The sequence below is a fragment of the Thermobia domestica genome, chromosome 6 (assembly GCF_964235325.1).
Source record: "Thermobia domestica chromosome 6, izTheDome1.hap1.1, whole genome shotgun sequence".
In the NCBI taxonomy this organism is placed as follows: Eukaryota; Metazoa; Arthropoda; class Insecta; order Zygentoma; family Lepismatidae; genus Thermobia; species Thermobia domestica.
Genome location: NC_137459.1, coordinates 308,219,277 through 308,247,113, shown reverse-complemented (window position 1 = coordinate 308,247,113; position 27,837 = coordinate 308,219,277). Strand labels below are relative to the sequence as shown.

The window sequence follows — 27,837 nt, the reverse complement described above, 5'->3', positions numbered from 1 at the left end:
ATGTTATTTTGTTATGAACTTTAAAATAGAGAAAAAAGTTTTCATTTAATTTTTTAAAATGAATATTTCCGGTCCGCTACTAAAACAAGTCAATTTGTTCCGAAGTCAATGGAAGAACATGTATGGGGGGTGCATACTTTTATTGGTGAGTGAATGTAATGATACTGCAAATTTGCAGTAACAAGCTTTACACGTATTACTGAACTTGCCTCTCCAGAAATTTTATAAAACAATTCCAAGCATTTTCTCCCCCCCCCTTTATCTTTCTTTTATTTCTCTCTTTCTCTGGCTTTTGCCATATTATGCTTAAACATGCTTCAGTTCGACTTTGTGGAGGGAAGAAACACTACCAACTTAGAATCTGCAATAGTGTAAGTGTCAAGTGGTGTCGACCCCGGAGTGAGTACGTATTGATCCTTATCCACATTCTTCTGGTGGAAAAGAATGTACTGTGGCTTAGTCTTTACGGAATACGTAAAATTAATTGAATCACACTTTGCAAAAAGGTCATAAGCAACATCAGTTAAATTGTTGGTTGTAACCTTTCTGCAAAATGTAGTTCAATTCACAGTAGTAGTTGAGGTTCATAAAAATAACGTCAACTATTGTCCTGCGACCCATCTGTCTTGGAAGTGAGATAGTTTGGTGGGAAATGGTCTATACTGTGACGGTTGATCTTGCCTATTGGTCGTCTCTTCCGCCAACCCCGGTCGCGGGTAGAAGTTTAAGTTCGTAATCTCGGCGTTGCATAAGGACGCACAACTCAAATTCAAACCCGTATCGACACTTCGTTTAGGCTTACCTTATATGTTCGGATGTGTTCCTCTGATTCAAAGACCTGGAAGATAGATCCTATAGAAGTTGCCTATTTTATTTTGGGGAATTTATTGCTCTGACTTGCTCAGTGGTACAGTGATCACCTGTGGTGCGGCTGATTCTTGGTTGATCATGGGCAATGTGAGTTTGTGATGGACAATATTGTGGCCGTGGGGTTCTTAAATCACGGTTCTCCTGTTTCCTCCAACATAATCATTTCACTTTTATCAATAATCCGTTTCCTTTATCCTAAAGAATAATCACGGGACATAAAGATAGAAATTTCAGCTTTTTGAACGCACGATTTGAAGTGAATGAATGAACGAAAAAATAGCATTGAAATAAATATAGGTCTAGTATATTCACAGCCATTTATCTCTCTGGTAGTATACAGATAAGTACTTACATGGTGTTTTGATGATAATAGATGAAACATGGTCAGAACATCAGCTTCGATCATTATTTCTTAAGTTTCTTTAAGGGAAAAGCCATTTTTACTTCCTAACCTGTGTACCTCGGAAATGATAGAAAAGCAATGTTATTACATATCTGTGAGTGGGAGCCACGGTCTCGTTATATTTAAGGAGTTTAGTTTATCAAAGCTCCTTTAATATATTTACCCTACCCGAGAACTCCTTTACAAATTTACCCTGTATGTGTATCCGTCCGTTCGTTCGGGAGACAAAAAAAAATCAAGACTTACTTGATTAAACACCACCAAATTTGATCAGTGTACAGAGGGTAAAAAATTTGAAATATACTTCATTGATGGCGGGGATATTGAAATAACAGGGGATAGAAATCAACAACTTCAGATTACTACGTTGATCAATATAGAGCAAAAACGATAATAGATAGTGATAAGTGTTTTCGGCAATTGATTAAGCGTTTCAAGAATACATTTCACATCCATCCTTAACACTATACTAAAATTGTAAGTGATAGAACTGTACAACAACTTCGGGTTTCAATGTTCTACATAAAACAAAAACGATAAGAGTACCGAGAGGGGTTTTATTATTATTATTTTTTAAGAATCAATCTACCGTTCTAAGAATACATTTAATTTTTTCCTTAATCCCCTATTCAAATCGTAAGTGGAAGAAATAAACTACTTTCGGATTTAACGTTCACCACAATAGAATAAAAACGTAACAAATAGTAAGAAGTGGTTTTCTGTAATCATTTAAGCGTCCTAAGAATGTATTCCATCTCCACTCTGATCTCCCTACTAAAACCACGAATTGTAGAATATCAATCACTTCTAGTTTTAACATTGATGGTTATCGAGTAGAAACGGCAATAGAGAGCGAGAAGCAGTTTTCTGCAATCAATTAAGTGTCCCAAAATATATTCCATTTCTACTCGAATCTTCCAATTAAAACCAGAAGTGGCACAAAATAAACCACTTCTTGTTTTAACGGTGATTGCTACAAATCAGGGGTTCTCAACCTTTCTCACTGGCGTACCACCAAAGCATATCAGTATTATATCGTGCATACTGCCAACAGCAGCTCAAGTACCACCAGTGGTACGCATAGATATCACATGTTGAGAAACCTTGCTACGAGGTAAAAGCGGTAACGAAAAGAAGCTGTTTTCTGCAATCAATTAAGTGTCCTAAGATTATATTCCGTCTTCACCCTAATCTCTCTGCTAAAGCTGGAAGTGGTAGAAATCTACTACCACTTTGGGTTTCAATATTAACAAAAATATCACAACATGCAAACCAAACTCCTTTGACGTGGTGTACATGTAACATTGCTACTTGTGTTCTTTAAGGAAGAAAGGAAATTGAAGGTACCTCAAGAACAAAAAGAGCTATTGGAAAACAGTTCTTACACTTTGAATCAGCATTCTCGATCTAACACATCGTTTTTATATCATGATTCTTCCCTGTCTATGACATAACCATTTGGGGGACATTGACTAAGAGGCTGGTCTAGATTTAAGTGAAAAATGAAATATTTCAGTTTAACGTCCCACGATTATGTCCTTTAGGCTAAGGAAGACGATGATTAAAGCAAGTGAATGAGATGGAAGAATTCGTGGAATGTGAAAGTGGGAGGAAATGGGAGTACTCCTAGAAAACTCTCGGACACAATGTTGTTTACCACAAACTCACTTGACTGGGGATCGAACCAGGCACCCCAAGTACCAAAAGTAAGCGCTCTACCACAGAACCAATGTGGCCTTTAGATTAAAGTGAGCTCATTTTTTTCGGTCTATATAGATAATCAAGGTTTTTCCCGTAAACAGTGCTCTCTAGTGGTAAATCGCAAACGGCGTCGCCGAAGAATACTTGTGAAGTTTATTCTAGTTTTGTAGAAGACAGCTCGCTAATAACTCAAGTAGTTGATTAACAGTCACACAATGCTAGAGAATGACCGAAAATATTATGTTCTTATCGGAAATCGAGGCTGCGACAGAAGCATCCAGCTGCAAACAGAAATCAATACTTTGTTTTATTTCACAAAAGTTTTAGTGTCTGTATAAAGTACATGAATGATCATTTAATTCCAGTTCCAAAAAATTAACAGAACATAGAACGGAATATGAGGAATATCATTTCCACACTTAACACGAACAGCCTAATTCATCTTTGGTCGAGATACCACAAACTAGAAACGATGTTGCGATTTAGGTTCCGGATAGAGAAATTGATTCCAAGAGACAGTGGGAATATCCAATTTCTGATTGGTAATAATTGAGGACGGGCCGGCAGAATGTCTGTGATGCTCCGCCCCCCGAAGGCTCTTCTACAGTCACGGAGCCAGTCGGTTGGCTGAATTGTTGGTTCTCCCGCCTATCGATCTCACTTTGGCTTAGCTCCTTTCGTTTCCAAGCCAACCAATCCACTAAATACACACCTACAGAGAGACCAAGTCACACTACCGAGGAGTCTATCGAAGAAACATCTTAAATATTATTCTCACACTTTTACGCTTTCATTTTTATTAAGGTAGTGCCTGAACTGCATTACTATCACCGTCATTAAGCATTCTGCCGCCATTTCCCACAAATTTAAAGCTTCTATGCATTTCTGTCATTAGCTTAATTTTGACGTAAGAAGCATTCTATTTAACTATTGTTCTTTCCTCCTCCGTCTCTACAAGTTAGAATAAATGTGTGATATGGTGTCGCAAATAGCTGAATAATTAACGCTAACGTCTCTGTTACATATGTACTACATTCGATTTCCGATCATGAAGCGAGGGGCATGGCGGCCGGCTCATTAGTAGAACGCTTACCTCTAATGCATGGGCTCTCTGGTTCGATCCCCGGTCATTAAGTTTGTTGTGGACAACATCGTTTCCGTGGGTTTTCTCGGAGTACTCCCGTTTTTCTACTTTCTCATTCTACCAATTTTTCCATCACCATTCACTTGCCTTAATCAGTCTGGAACTGGAAATGGAAATTTGGAAATGAAATGATATGAAATCTATGTTTTACGCCGCACGATTATGCTGGCTGGACTAAAAGAGACGATGATGATGGCTCACTGGGCACAAGCTAGGATCGAACCAAGGCTTCCATGCACCAGAGGTGAACGCTCTGCCACTGAGCCACCGCGTCCCAACTGGAAATTTGAATGTGTAAAATTGTCCCGCTTTTCCCTTTTAGAAGCAGAATGGTGGAAAACTTTCCAACGTATGTTTACTCATTTTTGATGGAGAATTATATATCGAATCTAACGCCTCCAACTTAACTGAATACTCACGTTAGACATTTTTCTCAATAAACAATCGAACATTTTAATACTGTAATCAGTCCGCTTTTAATATGTAAAAGTCCGGTCACTCTAAAAATGTCATAGGTCTTATTTCTTGAGAATACAGTTAAACCCATCTGTTCTACTATTTCCAAATGTGAGTTAACGTTTTAACTGTTAACCGTCCGTATTTATAGTTGTTTCCCCGTAATAAATGTCTCAAGGCCTTATTCCATATTAGAAACAGTAAACGTTCTAGTATTTGTTCATGCCTGTAGAAACTCACATCTAGACTTACACACAAAACTCAAGAAAATCGACTTATAAACTAACCAATGAATTCCAAAAGAACAGGTTCATTTTGCACACTAAATAGAAGCACATAGTTACTTACAGATGATGATAATGATCATCATTATCATAGGTATTCTTCCGTTATTGGCAGGTCACTTGCTGCAACTTAGAAGCTTCCACACTCAAGGTCTTCGGTTATCCTTTCGTATTCACGTACGATTTTTCTCTTTTGATATCATCCATCAATTGTAGTTTCCTTCTCCCTCTCCCTCTCTTTCCTGCCACCATACCCTCTAAAACGTCCCCCACGATTCAGTTCCTTCTTAGTCAATGTTCCAACCAGTTTCTCTTCCCCTTCTTAATAATATCTAAAATTATTCTTTTCCCCACCATTTGTAACACCCTCTCATTCGCTTTCCACTCGACTCAGCTAATTCTCTGCATTCTCCCCCACACATACGCTCCAAAAGCTTCCACTCGTTTCTCATCATTTTTGCGTAATGTCCATGTTTCTGACCCGTACAGCACGATACTCTACACGAAGCACTTTATGACCCGTCTTCTCAACTGCTGTTCAAGATCCCACAAAACAGACTTTTCTTCCTCCTAAAGGCTTCTTTTGCCATCCCTATCCTTGTTTTTATTTCACGTTCGCAATTCATCATCATTAATAATACTATCAAGGTACCGAAAATTAGTCAGCTGTTCTATTTTCTCCCCTTCTTCTATATTTGACACCGACCCCTTCGTTCCAATCACCATGCCTTTTGTCTTTCTAACATTTATTTTCACAGAGTATTACATACTGACGCACCATTGTGAAACGAATGGAGACCTATTTAAACTCAAGTAAACTCCTGCGTAGAAATTCAGAAATACCAGCTGAGAGACAATGTGTTGACCATACATTACCCAAGTTTAGATTTATTTAAAAAAAAAGTTGTTAGTCAAAGCCCTTTGTGAAATGTAAAACCAGAAAGTTTAGGCATATATCTTCTTCAGTAACTTGTTCGTAGTTTAACAACTGTTTCACAGCACCGAAGCTACACGGGAAGCAGACCTACAGTTTTAGGTAAAACTCGGACTCCATGCTTCCTATCGAAGATCGAAACCGGGCCTCTCGCGTCAAGCGATACGCTCACCATTTATGAATGAAGAAAAATCTGTTCCGACTACATGTTCTATAAGAAAAGCTGACATACAAAATACTATGTTACAAATTGAAGGGGTAATTTGAATAAGGGCGTATCGACCTATTTCCGGTAAAATGAGATACACATATTTTCTGCAATTTCGAGCATGTCCGCATGTGTCTAGGTGGTGTTAAGGTAATATCTCTGCTCCGTAGCGAACGCCTGCCTCCAAAAATATTGTGTGAATACGTTGGTTAATTGGATAAGGGGGTTTGTTTTTCTGCTCTCCTGAAAAATTGAAGAATTGTTAGTTACGTCCTTATTCAAATTTACCCCTCAATGATACTCGTATGACATTCTTGTAAAAGAAGAAATAAATGCATGTAGGTAACTTACCTGAACCGTTCGATAGGGACTGGCGGCGAAGGGGTAGGAATCGGCGAAGGTGGAGTTTGCATACTGTGGGCCATTGATGGGACCCCAGCGGCCAGTCCAAAATGATGCGTCATCGCTGCGCTACCGGGATGTGGTCCGTGGGGAAGGACGTGCGAATGACCGTGATGTGGATGTTCTCCGTTCATCTTGTCGGGTGGAGTTAACGAGCCCGGAATCATGTGCGGACCGGGATCTGAAAGAAAAATGCTCTTTATAGAGAATCATCCACAGAATTTTTACGAAAACTGTTATACATGTGTCATAATTATATAAAGAAAGGCGGTGGCTCTCAAGAATATGTACCGTGTTATGCAAAAGTGAACTAAGCGCCAAATTTTGAAAATCCACGTAAATGTGACGATTGGTTCGTGATAAGCATTAGAACGTTTTGCACAATCGAAAAGATAGGAAAACCAACACCTTTCCAGAAAAAGAAACATAATTTCACTTTTGATTACGGCTACATTAATGCTGGACATCAACCTTTAAACGTAATTTTCTTAAAAGTATGAAAGTGGCGCTTAGTTCGTTTTCGCAGGACACAGTACATATTACCGAAACTCTCGCTAAGATCAGCTATCCATAAAAAGTAAAAGTAAAAACAAAACAAAAAATCAGGTTTTCACGTTTTATTTCTGCCGACCATTACAATACGATTTTCAGCCCTGAGCTCCTACTTTCAAAAACGAAGCATATGGAAGACGGGTGTCATGTACAGTATTTCCATGCGTATTTCTTTAGTATTTTTTGTTTTCAACAGCACAGCTTTATTTATGTTTGTTCACATGTTTAATATTTTCTCCAATATAACAATTATGAACACAGAAAAAAAAAAAAAAAACATGAAAAGTTGGACTTTAAAGAACAGTGTATCCATTTAAGCTATAAACATCGAGCAACATTATGTGAATGGTTCTCACTATAGGTCTAATCGAAAGATCTCAGATTCAAATCCCATGTAAGGTTGTCTGATTTGGGTTTTAAAAAAGCACGTGCTCTTGGTTGCAGCATAACTAAAATATTGATATTGAAAGTGTTAGAATCAATTTTTAAATCTAAAACCAGTTTCCTTATATTTATGTAGTTCACTTCTCTACATTTCTACATTTATTAGGATTCCCTATGCAAAGCATTAATTGACGGATGTACTTGTTTTGGAGAGGTCAAATGTGGTATTCCGTGCTCCAGTGATCTTTGCAATCACATTTCCTCTTAGACAAGTGATTCATTGTTGATCTTATTACGTCTGCAGCTGTATTACATTGGCATGGGAGAAGCCTCATGTCCTTCAACATCTGATTCAGATTATTAATGAAGAGTGGGAAATCTTCCTTTGGGAGACAGAAATTAAAATGGGAAAATACCACAAAATATTCTCAGCACAAAGAGTACCGTTTGGATTTGCCTCTAGCCAAAAGGGTATTGAGATTTTTCAGCTTTCTTTCCCTCTCTCTTTCTACATATATGGGCAAATGCTCTCCCGTTTACAAAATGCATTTTAGGGTACATTTGATAAAGCACCACAGTATCTAAAACAAAGCGAAAGTAGTAAGGAATCATGAGTAATAGAATTTTCATTTAATTTTTTTTTTTTTTAATCGTGACCGTATACTTTTATTCAGAAGTTTATTCCTTCTAGTAAATTTTGTAAACGCACTGGTCAAGTAATATAATAAGGGTTTAAATTGCATTTTAAATAGCTTTAGTTTACACTGAATTGTACTCTAAATGAGGTTTTCCACTCTTCTAATTAAAAAAAAAAAAAAAAAAAAAAAAAAAAAAAAGAAAGGAAAGCAAACCAGAATTCATACAATCTGCATTTTCACTCTGTTCATTGTTTGCTTGAAAATATATATGTCCTTTTCAGCAGATAGTACATGTGAGGTGCGAACTAAAAACTTAACGCAAAATCGCTTAAAAGTATATCGCTTAAAAATATGTATACAGGCCCACTAACACGTATACACAAATGTTACCTAATACACAAGACCTACAGTATATAAAACATCGTCACATTGGCAGCATTATCTTGTATAAACTTTGTTAATTACTATCAACACGTAATACGTACCATACAGCAAATTTTCATAAACAATACAAAGATGAAAACCTGACAGGAAACGGAGACATTTACTATTCAACACGTGCTACCAAGGGCGGATCCAGGGGGGCTAAGGGGCTATAGCCCCCCCTTGACGCTCAGGTTTACACTGGATAACATGGGCTTCAATTCAGCTTTACACTGGATAAAACGGCAAATTATGGTTTAGCCCCTCCCTTGATCATATCCTGGATCCGCCACTGCGTGCTACTAAAACAGTACGATTATATATAAATACTTAACAAATTAATGGAAACGTCTGAAGAAGTCCAACTTATCAGATTAGTATGGCGCTGAACCACCGTACGCCCTCAGAAAGGCTCTGATGCGACGTGGAATAGTCACTGACGCCGTGAATGATAGCGAGTGGAATATTGCACAATTCTATGTGCAGTGCATCATTTAATACAGTGAAAGAATGGAGGCAAAATCTTGCGCTGGATTCATGTCTCCGAACCGCACTACACATGTTCAATGTGATGTTCAGGTTCGGGGATTGGGCGGGCCATAAGAAGGGTTCATCAAGTTCATCCCGATGTTTCTCAAACAACACCACAACAGCTCCAGCTGTGTGAATGGGCGCATTATCATCCTGGAATATGGAATCACTGTACGGAAACAACATCTGGAACATAGGATACACATGATCCCCTAAAATGACAATATAATCACCGACAGTAACACGACAGGTAATTGTCAGTACATGATCCACTAAAAGACCAGGATATTCAGGCTCACAGTGTCACAGAGTTGCCAGCGTGTTTCACGCTTGGGCGTAGACTGCGGGTCATTCGATTCCACACATAAATATGACCAATGGTTTGAAATAAGATGAGTAATGACTCATCCGACCATATAACACGCTTTTAGTCATCAGCGGTTTGCGTTGCATACTTTCGGTACCATGGGGTCGTACTAATGCTTTTTGGTCTTTATCAGCATTTTTTCGTGCAATTCGATCTCATATGTCCATGATATTTAACTCGTGTGGGATTGCATTCGTTGACAAACACTGTAGAAGGTGCTGTTTTAGTTATTCCGTCAGTTGTACCGCACTCACACAACGGTTCAGACAATCTGCTTTAATGCACAGTGGTTCCTGCAACTGAGGGTTTTCTACCGACCACTGTTCCTCTTCGCCGATGTGTTTTTGGAGTGAGTTTTGTAGGCAGGCATCACCTTGGCCACTGCCTCTACCCAACATTTGTCACGCACGCACCACATAATCGAGAGCCAACAATTCGCCGCCCTTATAAAACAAACCACCTCAAAAAGACCACGGCTGCGGTTGCCCCCTGACCGTTGCCAATCCAGACACTGTCGTATATCCAACTCCAGATGTTTCCATTAAATTGATAAGTATCTTCTATTCAATAATAGTCTGTCCCTATTTGCAGCGCAGTGCTGGTCATCCAATTAAGTGTCGTAAGTGAAAATAGCTTACACTAATAACAATTATGTTCTTGCTTCACCTTAAAAATATCACACCAGGCGGCATTTTGTCGAACTACTATGAAAGATGGAAAAGTAATGCATGTCTTATATAAATGAAATATTTAATTTAACGTTCCGCGACCATGTTCTATAGTATAGAAGAAGAGTGACAAAAGACGATAAAATAATTTTTAGAATGATAACTAAGAGGTAGCTTACATCCGATAAAACTATCCTGTCCATCACAAGCTCATATAACCTGATATCTAGCTTAGCCAACCTTTGCAACAAAAGTGAGACATCCACATTATTTTTAGTTCCACCAAATGAACCAGATGGTTTAGGCAAAAGAAATGAAAGACGAGAGAGACTGGTAAATTTCTGTAAACATAATTCCCTAGAAATTGGGGAAAATTGGTTCAATCAGCCCAAGAGAAGACGATACGGAAAGGGAAAAAGAAGAAGATGGAAATTCTCAATAGACGTTCGAAGATATTAAACAGACTATAGCTTAAAGAACACGAAGACCCTTCCTGAGGCCGACATTTTGTCTCATCATACCCTCGTGCTGGCCGAACTGGTTATTCAACTGAAAAAAAGTACGTAACAAAAAGTTGAATATTGAAAAGTTGAAAACTGAATAAGTAGGTCTAAGAAATATTTTCGAATAAAAATACTCAAACGAGGAAAGGAATAAATTGGCTAGCAACAGATGGTGAGAGCATATTAAAATCTTGTATACATCAGGCTGGAGGAGAAGAACACTGGTTGAGAAGGAACTATTCATGAAGGACGTATTAGAGGGTATGGTAGAAGGGAAAATAGTGAGGGGCGTAAGAGGCTACAGTTGATGGGTGATATTAAAACAGAAAAATCGTACGTAAAGAAGAGGTTAGCTGAAGGTCATGTTGTGGAGGCTTTTAAGTTGCGGGAAGTCAAGTAATAATGGCAGAACACACATGATGATGAAATGAACGCCGATTTGTTGTATGTCGGCCTAGTTTTTCATTTTGATTAAATCAATCCCCGGCTAAGTAAGTTTGTGGTAGACAACACCGTGTCCGTGGGTTTTCTCGGGTTACTCCTTTCCTCCCACATTCTCATTCCACCGATTCTTCCATAATTCACTTGCCTTAATCATCCGTATCCCTTAGCTTAAAGGACACAAGCGTGGAACCTTAAACCGGAAGATTTCGTTTTAAATCAGCCAACAAGATACAAACAAATAGTTGCTAGAGAATAGGTGTTTTTCTATGTGAAATAACAGTCACGTGAAAATATTAAAGAAAAATAAACTCTGTTAAAGATAGTAAAAGGGATCACACGAAATCTTCCCATGTATGTGTGGGGTATCAACAGCCACCGCTGAAGTTTGTCACTGCCAGTAAAGGTGTTAATGGATTGAGTCTATTAACGAAATCCGTCGAGACAACTGCTCTAGCTGTGTGCTTAAAAAGAAAAACTAATCAATATGCAGATATGGACCTTTTCAGTGACCTGTAAATATCAAATGGTTTTGCACTGCAGTTTTTAATATGTAGTGGGAGATTTTTTTGGTAAAAAGTGATGAGGTTGTTGTAATGTAGAAAATTTGTTCGGTTGTTAGGATGATGCTAAAGATGCCTTATTAAATTGTCATGTTCGTACATACGTACCCGATACTCCACACCATAACTCTTGAACGAAAACAAATGTTTGTATTAAACTGCGAGCAGGGAGAGAGAGAGAAAACATGTTTTCGTAGTAGTGTTCTCCAAATCACTAGAATCGAACTCCGAAAGAGACAATGAAATTTTACTCACTGCCTTTTTTATGTCCAATATTCTTTTAAAAATCGACACTTGTACTGCGTTTATCAACGAACTTAAAAAGTTCGTTACTGAATTCTCTATGTCTGTCTGTCCATGTGTCTGTTATTTGCGATTTTTTTTTTAATTTTGAACCCTGCATTCGATAGAGCATCAAAAACTACCACAGAAAGTGATTAAATTTTTCGCGTCACTCTTACCGTTCCCGAGATATTGGCCAAAAAATGGCCGATTTCCAGAGATTTAAGGAGCCATATCTCGGGAACCGTAAGTCACAGAGGGATCATATTGGTGTTGATCAATATCTAAAAGAATGGTAAATATTTTGGTACCAAATTGTAACCGGTGGCCACTGGCTAACTGAGCATCATTCCCCAGATATTGGCCACAAAAAGTTCGAATTTCTTGATATTAAGCAGCCTTATCTCGAGAACTGTAACTGATAGAGAGCTGATATTTTGCTACTTTTTTGCGAGAAAGAGAAGAAGATGCTGATAAAAAGATTTACTTTTACATGTAGGAAAAATGACAGTTTTCCTTCCCGCTCCATCTCTCCATTCTTTTTAAGTTCGTTCTGGCAATGCTCTTGGAACATTCTCAACTGGTTTTATTAATGAATTTTCTGCTGATGCAATAAAACAAGACAACGAAAAAAAGAGCAAAAACTTATATGATCTGGGATCGAACTAAGCAAAAAATACATCAGACTACACTTACATACAGTGCGACAAATATGAATCACTACTAAAGCAAGTTAAATCTTCGAATGCAACTAGCTTAAGAGAAGCTTCTCGTAAGTCACATTTTACACCCACATAGTGTGTAAGAGGGACGTCATATGGGCAGGGCAAAGGAGTAATTGTCCCTCTCCCCCACTGTTTCAGAAGCACATGCTTTTTAATAAATTGTACACTAATATACTAACAAAAAAAAAAGTGAAATTCTTATATCAATAGGCAAGCTTGCCCCTACCCCCCGGTAAAATTGAAATTATGCTACTGATATGTAAATTAAGACTTGCTATTTTATCTTCTAAACGTGTGGGGACAAAAAATCTCAACTTCATCTCGTCCTGTATCACACTGGAAAAAAAATGTAATGAAGCACCATGTATTAACTCTGGGTGTGCTGCCGGGATTACTTTTTCTTAGCAGGAACTGACAAAAAGAACGGCAAATTCACTCATAGAAAAAGTTGTATGCTAACTATAATTTATTTATTTATCTTGGAGAAAAGGAGGCTTCAACTGCTGATATCTTACGTTATTCAGAGCTAGTACTACATAACACTTGTATCAAGGTGCCTAAATCAACAGGATACAGTTAGAAAGATAAATATTTGAATAGTGCTTATTCTAGCTTTAAAGGTATATATAACTTAAATGAAAATAAAACTGACCAAAAGTGAACACCTATGTTCTAATAGCCTCTGCTATTAAGGTAATGACATATTAAAATATAGGCGTTTGGTTTGCTCAGATACTTTTTTTTTTAAAAAAAAAAAAAGATAAATGCTTGTACACCACTGTCCAAAAAGGAATAATTAAGATAAATACAACTTTAGCAAATAAGTACATTAGGTTTAGGATCTAGAATTGGATATATTAACTCGAATGAATACGAGTACTCAATAGCAGAACAATGTGATTAATATGAAATAACGACTTTTCGAAATTTGAAAGATTCGATTTTATGAGAACACAACCAATACAATGACAAGTGTCAATACAATTAACGTTTCACTCGTTTCTATTGTGTAATAATATACGCAAGTCTTAATGTTTGATTAATACACAAGAGGGATAGAGGAAAATATCCGACGAGCTACTTACGCAATTCCTACTCTCAACCTGAACGGTAGTAAGGAATGTGTTTCCGGAAACCGATCTACATAAAACCAAAATTTGATAATTCCAAGTGTTTCCAGGAAATGCTCAGCTCATAAAGATTAATTTTGTCGAAAACGCAGCAACAGTTAATATAAAGTGGATCTTTAGTGATCATCTGAGCTAAAACTTTACTACATACAATCTCACCGTAATGCGCATGCAGGAAAAAAAAAGAGTTGTTTACTTTACTTTTCTCCCTCCAAATGAAGTTTATGCTATGCTACAGGCTATTTTCAATTCCAACATTTGATTTATCTAATCATGTCAGGTGTATAACAGGTGTGCCTTGCTCTTCCTCTTCGGAAGCAAGTGTTATTAGATAACGCTCATGTTTATTATGATAAGTGTTGTCGATACGTAATGTATTTGCACAAACCCATCTTATATATTAGAAATATATGTTTATCTCATTCTCATTCAAAATAAATTTTCGGTGTGCGAAATTAGTTCAGTATTTAGTCAAACACAAGATAAATTCAACACGGCAGAGTAATGATACTATGCACGCTTATTAACGAAATATATTTCCAGAACTGGACACTGAAATAGGGGGTTGCCGTAATTCACTCAGTTTTATCATACAAATTCTAGGCTTTTCGCTTCAATACATTGGACGAACTTCTCTCCAATCATCTTTTAAGAGTAGGAACTTCCAAGACGTCTTGGGTTTTAAGGGCCAGGTAATTCTACATATAAAAAGTTACACTTTTTGAAAGCAACTTATTTACATAAAACTACTCAACGTAGAAATCAGGATTGTTCAGTGGAATATCCCAGTTTTTTAATTATTCATGACACACAACTGTTACAACTCAGTAAACAATTCGATAGCGTATGTCTATTGTAAAGGACTCTTGGCTCACCAGTCCTGTTATCTCTACACAAAGAGCTTACCGAAGTGAGTATGGTGTTCATCATGGTCCTAATTGAAACTCTATTTTTAGGTTAGTGGAAAAGCTGGAATCAGATTCAAACTTTAGTTTCGCAGATAGACGCAACAAAACGCATAGCCAAATTTTTACCACTGTTAATCTAATTAAGACATTTGTGATTGCAAGGGCAACGTGATACCACTGAACCATGATATTTAATATCTGTATAACTTCATCCTTCGGGTAAACATTTCCACGCAAAGTGGGAATTGCCATGATATTCATGTAAGTTTGAAATAAATATTACTAATTTTAAGATATACTAATAAATGCGGGGAATAAATATATAGGCTATTGATTTCACGATTCTACTTTATGTAGCAGTAGCATCATCTTATGTATGAAGAAAAGGACATGTTGCTGTTGAAGTAGAATTTCAACCACATTTACCGAAGGGTTCAATTCTCATTGGGACCTGAATCTCCGGACACGTCCACACTCAAAAAGCTATGATCAATCCTAAACACATTTATAAAATCTAAATAATTCCGATCAGCCCAGAGATACCGATCTAACTTCCAACATCATGATTGTATACAGATTTTAATTATGTAGTTCATTACTAACTAAATATATATGGTATGATATACATTATACTTCAAACGTTCATTACGCGTTTCAGCAAAATTAAAAAAAAAAATACAACTGTTTCGAACTGCATTCATCATCACTGGTTTACAAGAATAGTCCCAAGGAAACGGCAAACGTTAGAAGAGATCATATAAATTTTAGGGGAAGGAACAATACATCTTTTGAACAAATATTCAACGTTTATCTAAGTTTTGTTTCGGTTATTAGTTTTAACTCTTTTAAGATATAATAATTGCATTATAGAAGACAATACCCTCTTTTCTATTATTACAACAAAAATGTTCAACTTACATGAAGACAACAGAGCGCCTACGCGTCTGCAACCAGCAAAACTTCCGTATGATTTGGGTTACATAAGCAGCCGGTGTTCGATAATTATCTCTTTGTAGAAGCCGTGACTGACTGGCATACTGATTGATCAACGCCTAGGTTAAACCACTTAAGCCATAAACTTGAAATTTATACAAGACATAGGATTTTTGATGTAAGGTCCCACTAAGGAAGGATTTGTTTGGGACCTCGATGTGGAAGTGTGAAAAAGAGGGGTAGCTATTATTACCTTAAAATGACCGTATTCTCGGAATCTCAGTGCTAGAGACACGAAATTTGGTATTTCGATTTTTCATTTAAAATAATTACAGACATGTCTCAGCGTTTTTTAAAAAAAATCCCGAGAAGGAAATAAAAATATGTGGTAGAAAAAAAGAGTGAGGGTTACAGTTGTTAAAAGAAGATGGTCACATCTCGAAATTCCTTAAGATCAAGAGGATGAAAATTATTCTTTAGGTTTTAAATTTAAAATTAAAGACATGTTTCAGTGTTTCTTTAATGTTTCCTCTAGAAGGAAAGAAAAAGAGTGGAGGTTGTAAGTGTTAAAACAGGATGATCATATCTCGAAATTCCTTAAGAGTAGAGAAGTGTTCATTAAAGATATGTTCCAGCGTTTTTTGTTTTGTTTGTTTGTTTTTCTCTTAGAAGGAAAGAAAAAAGGATGGAGGCTGCAATGGTTGTAATAAGATGACCATATCTCGAAATTCCTTAAAATTAGAGAAAAGTTAGGGGTCGTAGGCCAAGCAAATGCTGGGGACTGGTAGCGAAGTCCCGGGATAGTCGGAAGGCTAGTTACTAAATAGTTTCATTAATTTTACAATGAAACGATAATCTAGAGCAAAATATATGTAGAAAAATATTGTACTGTTATTGGGTTTCGGTATCTCTACAAATTTAGAGCTCTAGTTATCACAGAAGTGACTGAAATTTAAGCTCTAAGGTTTAACTGTAACAAACAGAAAAGTAAGCTAATAAAAATACTGCAATAATAAAATGAACGACTTTGCACATTCTAGTGCTTCTTTACATTTAGTGGTCTACTTCGCACATTTTTTGCTCGTCATAACAGATATCTACATAGTATACGCAGAGAAAATAAATACAGCTGATAATAAACATAATTTTATTCTATTCGTATTTTTCGATGGTATACGTAGCAGATGTATTAATTCACGAAGTTAGAAAGGTAATAATTTGCAAATAACGTTACAATATACTTATTACCGAATTCGTTAGATAAACATTGGCTGAGACGACGCCTTCGAAATTAGGATTAAATTTCTAATTTGAAAAGAGTACGGAACTCTACGTATATAAAACATTAATGTCTGTACTAATGTCTGTATTGTTTGCATTTCGAGTTACCGAAATCCACCAAAAATAAATCTCTCGCGCTTTCTTCCCTAAATTACTTTCAAAGGTCCTAGTCTAAAAAAACAAAGTGAAAACTATTGTGGTCGCGGAGGCTCAGTGGTAAAGTGCTCACCTCTGGTGCATGGAGTCCCTGGCTCAATCGCCGCTCATGCCAAGTGAGCTCTGTCGCAGTAAAACACCATGTCCGTGTTTGCATGGGGTTCTGCCGCCCCCTCTACTTTCGTTATTCTACAATTTCGTATATTATAATTACCATTCTCCCTTAACCCTGAAGCATATGAGAGTTACAGAAGAAAACACCACAAAATATTGCCCGCAGTAACACGTGGAAGGATTTGCTGGTGTACATATAAAGTACAAACAACTATCACTATCTCTAATACATGTTCAATGTTCGTGAGTTTTTTTTTCGGGGTACTCCAGTTTCCTCCCTCTTTCTCATTCCACCAATTCTCCCATCACCATTCACTTACCTAAATCATCCGTCTTCTTTAACCTACCAGGCATAATGGTGGGACGGTAAATCGAAAGATTTCACTTGATTTTCATTTCTATAATATGTTAGTCATTAATAGAGAACACAATTACTGTTCATTCAATTTAAATAACTTCAGGATAGTGTCTGAAACATTTGTGGGTTTCCAAAATGCCTAAAATTTCTTGAACATGAAATTATCAATGGAATAATAACGTTGGGTGGGCCTGGAAGATAATATAAAATAATATATTAGGGAAGTATTATGTACCAATCTTCGACTGGCCTTGTTTTGCGCAGATTATGATCTAATATGGCTTTACTATGTTTCTGTGATAATGAACCTCGAATTTTTTAAGCCTCTTAAATGCTCCTTCATCTAGGTTCTTTATTCCATTGATTTATACACGAGGATTTGTTTGAAATGGACGCGGGAAGGGGGGCTCAGTGGTAGAGCACTTACATCTGGTGCGTGTGGTTCCTGGTTCGATCCCCGGCGAAGTAAGTTTGTGTTGGACAACATCGTGTCTGGGGGTTTTTGCACCATATCCCCGTTTCCTCCGCATTCTCATTCCACCAATTCTTCCATCTTCATATACTTGCCTTAGTCATTCGCCTCCTTTAGCCTAACAGGGATGTTACATTGAAATATTTCATTTAAATGAAAGGGAATACTAATAGCACGACTGAACTGGTTTCTTCAAATATATTTCAATCCCTCTTATCTTGTGAAAATTAAATTTTGTGCTATAATATTTAAAAATAAAATTTAATTTAAATTTATGTATAATGTATAATCATTTTGATAAAGCAAGGGTCATTTAACTAGATTTGAAGAAATCAAAAATTAAATAATTAAAATACCAGTTTATTTCAGACATTTCAGAGAAGAATATTACCGTTTTAATTAATGAGCAAACAAGAAGAAAACACAGATGGTGCAAGATACTCAACACCCTTAAGTCATACAATTAGCTAGCATTTGCTATAAATAAGCCATATTAGTTACAATTAACGGCAATGTTGCTTAATTAACAAATGAACAAGGGAGATACATATCTCAAATGAAATGAAAATTCTTGTTTCCATGTACCTAACCTTAAGGGATTCCGAGATATAATAATTGCAAACCCCAGTTTTCTTCTTCACTACAGAATTTCCAAAAAAGATTTTCCTCACTGGTACCTTTAGGTACAAATCTTCTATACTGTCTAAATTTCAAGTTTTTCGGCTTAGATGTTGATCAGTGAGTCAAGAATTATTTCCTATATGCTTTTCTTGAATTCACAATGGTTAGGGGTTGTGATCAAATATTGTAACACTAATTTAACTCATTTCCCTATGACACACACAATGATGAAATTTTGCACAACGATAGAAGTTAGAAAAAATGATATCTTTGAATTTAACGCCCCAGGATTACGCCCTTTAAGCTAAGGGAGACTATGATTGGAGCAAGTAAATAATGATGAAAGAACTGGTGGAATAAGAAAGTGGGAGGAAACGGGAAAATCCACGGACACGATGCTGTACACCAGAAATTTACTTGACCGGGGATAGAGCAGGGACCCCACGTACCAAAGGCAAGCGTTCTACTACTGAACCACCGTACTGCCCCCAAGTAAGCATTGTTTTAGCTGGAGTGTACGGACTGTTTTTAAAAATTATCAACCTTAATTTACCTTATTTCTCGACATCATATAATCAAATTTTGGACAGAGACGGAAGTCAGGTGACAATAATACTAGGTATGTATTAATTGCAAATTTGGACGGAAGTGACCTTTATTGACTACTCATAGATTTTTTTGTTTATCAATTGTTTTCGTGAACAAACACGATATGCAAAGAGTTGAATTTGACATATCAGCGAAAAGCATAATGGCTTTGAAAAATTGTGTTCACAGAACGAAACGAAAAGGGCTTCGCAAAATACTTTTCCAATGTTAACTCTACGGACATCAAGTTTTTGGGTTATTATTCTTCAATAGTATATCCGATCGGGACATGTGACCCCATACGACACTCAGCACGCGTTCTCAAATCAGATGTCAAATTTGGTTACAAACGGTTTTGGCACCTCGGACGAGTATCCAGATAAACGAACGCGTAAATCATTGGCGAATTCCTCCTAGACCATTGAACCGATTTTGATTATCTTTTTTAGTATATGTCTGGATTATTGCACACGGACCGTAGCCTAACTTAGATATTTATCGCATTGTCGGCATGGGAGTCAGGGGTGGAGTAGAAAAAATTGATATTTAAAAATCATCGAAAACGGCCGATACTACTGCAGTAAACAGTTTTTGGCGTCGCTGAGACGAATAGTGACATATCTCCATGTAGTTCAAATTCAAATTTATACACATTTATAAGAAAAGACAATAAGTGTACACAAATAATAAAATTAATTCTTTCATAACATGGACAAAAAAAAAAGCTCTTTTATGGATAAAAAAATGGTTCTAAGACTATAAAGCATAGGAGAGGATTGATTATAATGGATTATTGCGAACCCCTTAGAGCGCATACTGTTTTTTAGTCTGTCCCATTTCTTCATTTTACTCTAACAGCAAAACTCCTTTTGTGCGTAACTTTTGAATCTCTTTCTCAAACAGTCAAAAGACACTGACTCTCGAGATGCATGTAGGAAAGGAAAGAAACAAAATAATACAACGATAGAAAATGTATTTAATTATGATCAGAAAGTAGAAAATAAAATGAAAACCAAAAACAAATTTCTTATAAAGAATAAAACAATTCGTACTAAAAAAGGTACAAAATAATTGTTTTGATGAAAGTTACTTTTGTAAAAATAAATTCTATTTATCCATGGCTAAAAAGAAAAGCATGGGAGTGCTATATTTCTATACCTATATATAATGTGTTTTCACTGTATACCTATCGTCAGATTTCCTCACAGAAAGTAGTCACCTAGAGTCATCGAATTTTGTACACGAGTAATCTTCACCAGATCCAATCGCGTACGAAGCCGTTTTCTTCTATTTTCGTCTTGAATGGGGTTTTCTTTGGGGGTCAAAATGTACCCATGTTTCTGGTTGTTTCTAAGTACGCCTTACATGTATGGAACCAACAATACATGTTTTAAAGGCGGCTAATACACAATTGGAGAGGATAAATATCTGAGCAGTTGAATGGATGTAGGGACATTCTTCTTCCTCTTTTTTAATCCAGTTTCTGAAGTACAACCTGGAAACAACGTGTGTTTACAGCTAGTATATTATAAATTGATTGTATATGAGATCATTCCAAATGCATTTTTTAGTCAAACATAAATAGAATTTATTTTTAGAAAAATAATTTTATTCAAAACAATTATTTCGCACTTTTTAATAGATTTATTTTATTCTTTAAGAAAAGAATGTTTTTAATATTTTTCTAACATATATGTATAGAGAGATTCATGTTTGAAGAAGTTACGAAAAACGAACGACAAAAACCGAAAAATGATTATCTTTTAGCCATTCACTGACACGTTAGTTGTGTTTTAGAGAATAATCGCAGTTACGACAGCTACTTCCAGTATTTATAGTACTATTAAGCCATTCTGTTTTAATTCTCTCTTTTTCGATGCTACTAGTACTTATTTACTGATATTCGGCAGAAAACGAAAATGCAATAAAAGTATCAATCACCGCGAGTAAATATTAGCATGCGGACGATTCTAAATATTCTCTGTAATGCAACAACACTTATAGTGTTACGAAACAAAATGAGCAATTTGTGTAAGATGATGATGATGATTATCATTATTATTATTATTATTATTATTATTATTATTATTATTATTATTATTATTATTATTATTATTAGTAGTAGTAGTAGTAGTAGTAGTAGTAGTAGTAGTAGTAGTAGTAATAGTAGTAGTAATAGTAGTAGTAGTAGTAGTATTTTGCTTGAAATCACATCGACTTATGTCATAGTACTTTGCAGATGCTAATCTGCTGGAAAGCAAGCTCTTTGTTTGTTTTTATTATTTTGAAAATGATTTTTCTTAAATGCTGGATGTAACTACCTTCTAATATTTTCCCCTACTAAAATAAGCCATCTCCTGTCACTGATCCTATAGAAAATTTAGCAAGACCTCTGACAGAACCCTTATTAATAACCTAACATGAATAACTCATCGTACTTAATTAAGGACATTACATGAGAGTCGTAAACACGTAATGCGAGTCAAATTAATTATCACAAATTGCACAAACACATACTGGACACAAGACAGGGCTATACACATACAGCATCCATACAGGACACAACAGGGAACTTAGGGAAGAGAGAGGTACTTGAAAATACGACACAATGAGAGAACAGTGCGTGTACATCATGGACCCACACCAATATACTACAGCAACGTGCTTCCTCCCAATGACAACAAGAGCCTATAGTGAAACATGCATATATTGTGGCAAATTCACAAATAATAAACAACCCAGTGCAGTATCCAAAATAGAAGGATTTTAAAATATAAACAAATAATAAATAAAATTCGTTTCTTACAGCGTGGATATCCATAGGGTTTTGCCTCCGGAGTCTGCCATTCTGCAGATGAAGAGAAAAACAGGATTACATATACAAGAAACCAGAGTCGATTTTTCACTTTAATACACAATAACATACCCAAATATATATAAAAACCTATAAAAACCTACTTTTGTATCAAAGTATAAACCATTTTAGTCTCTAACAAATTTAGTGGAAAGCTAAGAATGAACTTGACAGCCAATTCAATGAACAGACTGACATATTCAAGACAAACGAAATCCAGGTTTATTGCTTATGAAAATTATACTTTACTTACGTATTTGTGGCTAACTTCATTTATATTTTTATGGGTCATTAAGTATCGTAATTAGTATCAGAAGGTAATTAATGCGATTAGTTTCATGGAATAAACAACTTTTCTTGAATGTCATAAAAATACCATTATTAATGAGGGTTCAAGTAGCAAAATGCAGTTTCTGTTGTTAGCTAAAACAGTTATATAAAAGCTAATGTCAAAACAGAAAATCAAGAACACCTAAAATTTTTACTCGACTGCGGAGCAATTAAAAGGACGTTATGTTTGAAGTATGTATGTGTGCAAAGTTCATGCATTTCTTTGTTCCATATATAGTCTCAACAGGTGTCGACAGATTGTCGTAACTCTGGGATAATTGTGGGCATAGCATAACTTTCAATATTGCGTACGCTCAATGCCATATTGATAAAATGCAAATATCAAATAATTTAAGGATTATGGGTGGTTTATCAAATGAAAGGGCTTGAGAAGGGGATTTCATAAATACATGCTTATTGAGAGGATTATTTCCAATAAAAAATAGGTAATTTCGTTAAAATATCAAAATACTTATGCTTCAGAAAATACGGAATTTATAGTTTTATGTTTACACAAATAAATTAGGTTATTTATGTAGTTTTTTTGTGTGCAACAGTCACAGTAAAATAAATTTATATTATTTCTCATTCTGGTATTTATCAAACTCCACAACTACCATCGACTCAGGTATTTGTGCCTTGTCTGTTCCATGGTAACTTCCGCAAAATTTATCCGATTTTAATTGAACTTGGTACGTAACTTTCTCCAGTATTCCAAAATAAGACTGTTGTTTGGAATTGCAATCCATCAATAATAACAGGGTGAAAGATGAAATACGCAAATTCTATTAGATATTTACAAAACATACTTTAGGCTTATATTTTCTTTAGGATACACTTATCATCTGCATTGGTTGCGGTTGAACATTCAAACGTCAAAGTTCTCCTGTTTAAATATTCTTGTAAATCCTTGATAAATTTTGCCAAAATTATTCGATGTTGATGCAACATGTACATTTTCTCGCAGAATTCACATCCATATACATAAATTGATTTTAAACGTCAAGAATAAGGGGTTGAATTTACGCCCATTCCTCGATAGTTTAAAAACTAATTTGGGGATATCGATGGAAATGTCAAATTAACAGTATCTGTTTTTAACGGATTAAACATACTAATTTGAGCAAAGTTTAATTTTGATCATTCTATAATAGCTTAATAGTACATTTGAAGGAGAGTTCTACTAATACTCGTAGTTATATGATTAAATTACATGCCTTTGGCGTGAAACATCCGTGCTCGGTTCCAGGTGGGAGGGGGGGGGGGGGCGCAAACATATAGTCTTGGTGCTAGAAAGGAGTGTAATACTGCAAAACAACGAACCATTACTTGTGTTTTTCACAAGAGAAGCAATTCTACCCGGAAAACATTACACTATTTCTTGAAAGAGGAAATGTTAGGTACTTAGCTAAGCACTAACCTTGAAGGAATTCTTAATACTTTATATCAATTACTAATTAAGTACTCAAATTATAATAATTGTTTAAAATACATTTTTTATTTTATGTACATACGAGATTGATATAGTGTCTACTAAATTCAGAAAATTTTGTTAACAAAGGTAACAATCTGGCTATGTTATCGCTAATCATATGGTACTGGTGTTCACCAAACAATGCAAATATTTTCTTTCACAAAACGATTGGTAGCTATAGTTTAGTACTTTATTTTAAAAAGTGCACGCTTAATCAGTAGTAAGAACAAAAGAAACACTGCATTTACGTCCGTTTAGAACCGATCCTATAAATCTTGTTTTGAAAAAGGGTACGTCTACTCCGAAACATAGAAAATCATTTTGGAACGCGACTGATTTTCAGAGCAAGACTTAAGTAAAATATTGAACGATATTTTATAGTAGCTCTACAATGATATTTTTAAAAGTTTTCCTTATTTAAAAGTCTTCATTAGTACCGTGTTTACTCGCGTAATAGTCGCCCTTGCATAATAGTCGTACCTTAAATTTTAAGTAAAAACTTCGCCAAAAAGTTTCCCGATATAAAAGTCGGAGTCTACGGGATTTTTGGCTTGTAAACGAAACTTTCTTCCAAATTGCTTATCTTTGCGCGAGTCCGAGCAACACCAACAAAGAGAACACCCAGTAGCAAAATAAAGCGTCCATCTCTCGAACTTTTATCCAAGTGGATAGTACAAATTTGGTCTTCGATAATATCTGACACCATGTCAAAAAGGTTCATAAAGACCGGCATATCCAACGCTTTAGACGGAAGTGAAGATGATGCTCTGTGGAACAGTTATCCAGATTCGTCAGACGCGTATGTATATGACAGAAAGTGAAGCTTCGGATGAGAGTGAATAGTGACTTTGTCACTTCTTGTGCGTCTCTCTTTCTTTTTCGTAGTGTTACATAGTTGTTATTTATGTTTCCCAATTATGCAAATATATCGTTCTTTAGTGCCAATGCCATGAAGACTTGTGTCCAAGACCGGTCTCCCACGAATCGGTAAGTTACGAGTTTAATTTTTACAAGTTTTAATATTTTACTGTATCAAGACTATTTTATTTTTTGTGTTGTCACAATACTATATGCATCAAAATTGTTTTGATCGTAGTGATAATTGAATTGCAACTTTTATCGCGTAATAGTCGCAGTTGAATTTTCGCATTAAAAATTGGTACAAAAAGTGCGATTATTACGCGAGTAAATACTGTATATTCTCATTTTTGTTAATGACTAGCGTTCAAAGATCTAATTGTAAGAATTGTGAGCAAATTAGTTGTGGTTGGTGAGGATATAATTTTGATTCCGATTGCACAATTATGTACCGAAATTACTTTTTTTTCGTAAGGTATGTACTATTACTATGTTAAACAACACATTTAAATACTATTGAATTAGTAACAGAAATAATTGTATGTACGGATTTTTTGCGTGCTACTAAATTAAACGATTAAAATAAAAGTATCGATTTTTTTATCAGCATAAATTTACCATTAAATGATTCACCAGAAAAGTAAGCTCCACTATCACTTGGATTTTGTGATAGAGGTGAGGAACTTGATGTGAAGACTCATCTTAACAGAACGCACGCGCATGGTACAAACACACACACACACGCACACTGACCCCCAGAGAAACTGATGAACAAGAGAGAAAGAGAGACAGGATTAAAAAAAGAAACTGTGAGATAAAGCGTGGCGATGCGTCATGGTATCCAGGATACGAGCCGGTCCCGCCATCTCCAACTCGCGGGAACACACCAGGTGCACCCGGAACCACATCACGATCAATCGAGTCTCGGGAGAGGATGGTCAGATTCACGGAATGACAGAAGCTTCAGACTCACATGTCCTACTTTCTCATGAACCCCGCGTATTCTGGACTAAACCAGGAAATTTAATGTTTGTTGTGCACAGTTGTAGTAAATAGTATACATTTTAAAAATGAATAATATCTAAATGGAACAATTGCAAAATCTTAAAATACCTTTTTTCTCTAAAAATGTAACATACACAAAATCCACGAAGACGAATAAAGGGTAAAGGTACAAATTATTCAGGTGTGAGCTAATAGGGTTGATTCTCTGATAGGTTACTGAAGTTTGCATGCATACAAAAACTAGAAAGGGAGGAAATTCTACTCAGAGTATGTTGCTTTCGAGTAATTACATTTACATATTTTACATGCAATCTCTGCATGGAAACACGCCATTAAACATTAATGAAGAATCGTCTTCATCTGACATTCAACATTCACTGTCCAAAACCATAAAAATTTAAAATAAAACAGTATCTGCTGATCACGCAGTTCAAGCTATGTAATTTCTTCCAAATCGATTGTCCTGTTACTCTTAACATTTGAGTGTGATCTAAGAATACACAGTTCATGTTTTTCCTAATGTTAAGAATACAAGAAGAAATTTTTTGTTCGATCAGCGACATATAACTAGACTTTGATCAAGTTTTGAGTTAGGATCAACTAATAAATTATATTATACTACCTTCGTTTAGTCCTTTTAAAACTTTTACTTAACCTCTTTTTATTATTATTATTTTTCATTCGTACCTTTGCTATTTTGTGTACAAAGTACGTTTTAATAAGATGAAATTTAATCCAAGGCTTTCCACAATTCTAGATAGAATTGGTGTCGCTTCACATCAAATAATTCTTATTGTGAAGACATTGGTATATGTATAATTCGATTACTTTGTGCACTTACAAATGCATTAAAACATATATTTTCGAATATTTAAGTAGCTGCACTTTTAGACTTCCGCACTAGACTTTCTTCTTTGCCTTTCGGACATCAATTAAGATATAGCGCACGCTAGTTTTACATCGATCTGAAATAATTACGTACCGAATTATATTTTTTGTACCAACATGTTGTTCGTACTGTAAACTATATAAAATACAGTTCATGGGATGGCGTGTTATTCGAGGGACCAGAGGCGGATCTAGAAGGTGAAAACTGGGGGCACCCAGAATCCAGATTATGGTAGGTATATCATGAGATTATACACTACTATAAACTTCAATATTATATATATATATATATATATATATATATATATATATATATATATATATATATATATATATATATATATATATATATAATAGCTTAAATTATTTTTGTCACTAAAACACTCGGGGACTTATGCGCCACCGGCCCCAGGCTAGATCCGCCACTGCGAGAATCAATTCAACACTATCCGAATGGTAGAATCCATGGAACACTATATTTTTCCATCTGGATATTTTCATTTTAAAAAAATGAATTCGATCAATCTGGTAAAGAAATCATTTAAAGATTTGTGAACAAGGAATAATTAAGCAAAATACGAAATGCCGAAATTATAATAGTATACCTGCGTTTCTAATGTTCTGTCGGTGACTTTTGACAACTTTTTGAAATAACAGTAATGAGGTCTGAGGCCGTATTCACTTGAGCACGTGCCACCAACAGCTAAGGTTCAAATTTATTACTTGACAACTATCAAGAAGAAACAGAGCAATTTTGGAGGATGAGAGAATACAGTGCGGGTGAATTTTCAAGGAAATCACTCAATACTCCTGCTTTTCACTGGAAGAAAGTGGAAAGGTTTTGAACGATGTTACTACAAGATTAATCCGCAGAACTACCATGTGTATCGCTAACTAGCAAGTACCTATTTTAGTAACTACGAGCATGTTAAAGACGAATCGAACCGACAACCGTCTACAAAATATTCCAATCTAGAATTTTCATTATACGTTATCTCTTCTGCTATACGCATTGTCGTCTAGTCATTGGTTCATTTCAGCATGTTCCTACAATGAAGACTATCTTATTCTTGCAACCTTGACATCATTGTCCTTCAGTATAGCAAAAGATGACTCCCATCACCCACTTAAACAGTTCATATAATGTTCGCATGAGTGCCTCCTCTTTACAATAACTAGCACTCCCGACATTGATGCAACGCAATGTTTTGAATTTGCACTCTTCCGCATCAAACATGTCTAAAAAGAAAAAAAAAAGGCACGTGTTTAACTTGAATCTGACATTTTTCGACGACTGCCGTACTATTTTCTTTAAAAGAAATTAAAATAATAATATTTAGTTTGACATTTTATTCCGCACCGCTTACATGATGTTTACTTTGACCTAA

General features: G+C 35.7%; 1 protein-coding gene across 9 annotated transcripts in view; it reads right to left on the bottom strand.

Moving 5' to 3' along the window:
• Nucleotides 1–27,837, bottom strand: part of Su(H) (recombining binding protein suppressor of hairless) — a 697,852-nt gene that overhangs the window by 30,250 nt on the left and 639,765 nt on the right. For 8 of the 9 annotated variants that reach the window (XM_081762936.1, XM_081762937.1, XM_081762938.1 and 5 more), the window contains 2 exons: nt 21,847–21,888; nt 6,352–6,583 (listed from right to left, as the gene is read on the bottom strand). In XM_081762936.1, the coding sequence (XP_081619062.1) occupies nt 6,352–6,583; nt 21,847–21,888 (274 nt within the window). The remainder of the gene's footprint in view (nt 1–6,351; nt 6,584–21,846; nt 21,889–27,837) is intronic. The other variant, XM_081762932.1, reaches the window with a different exon arrangement.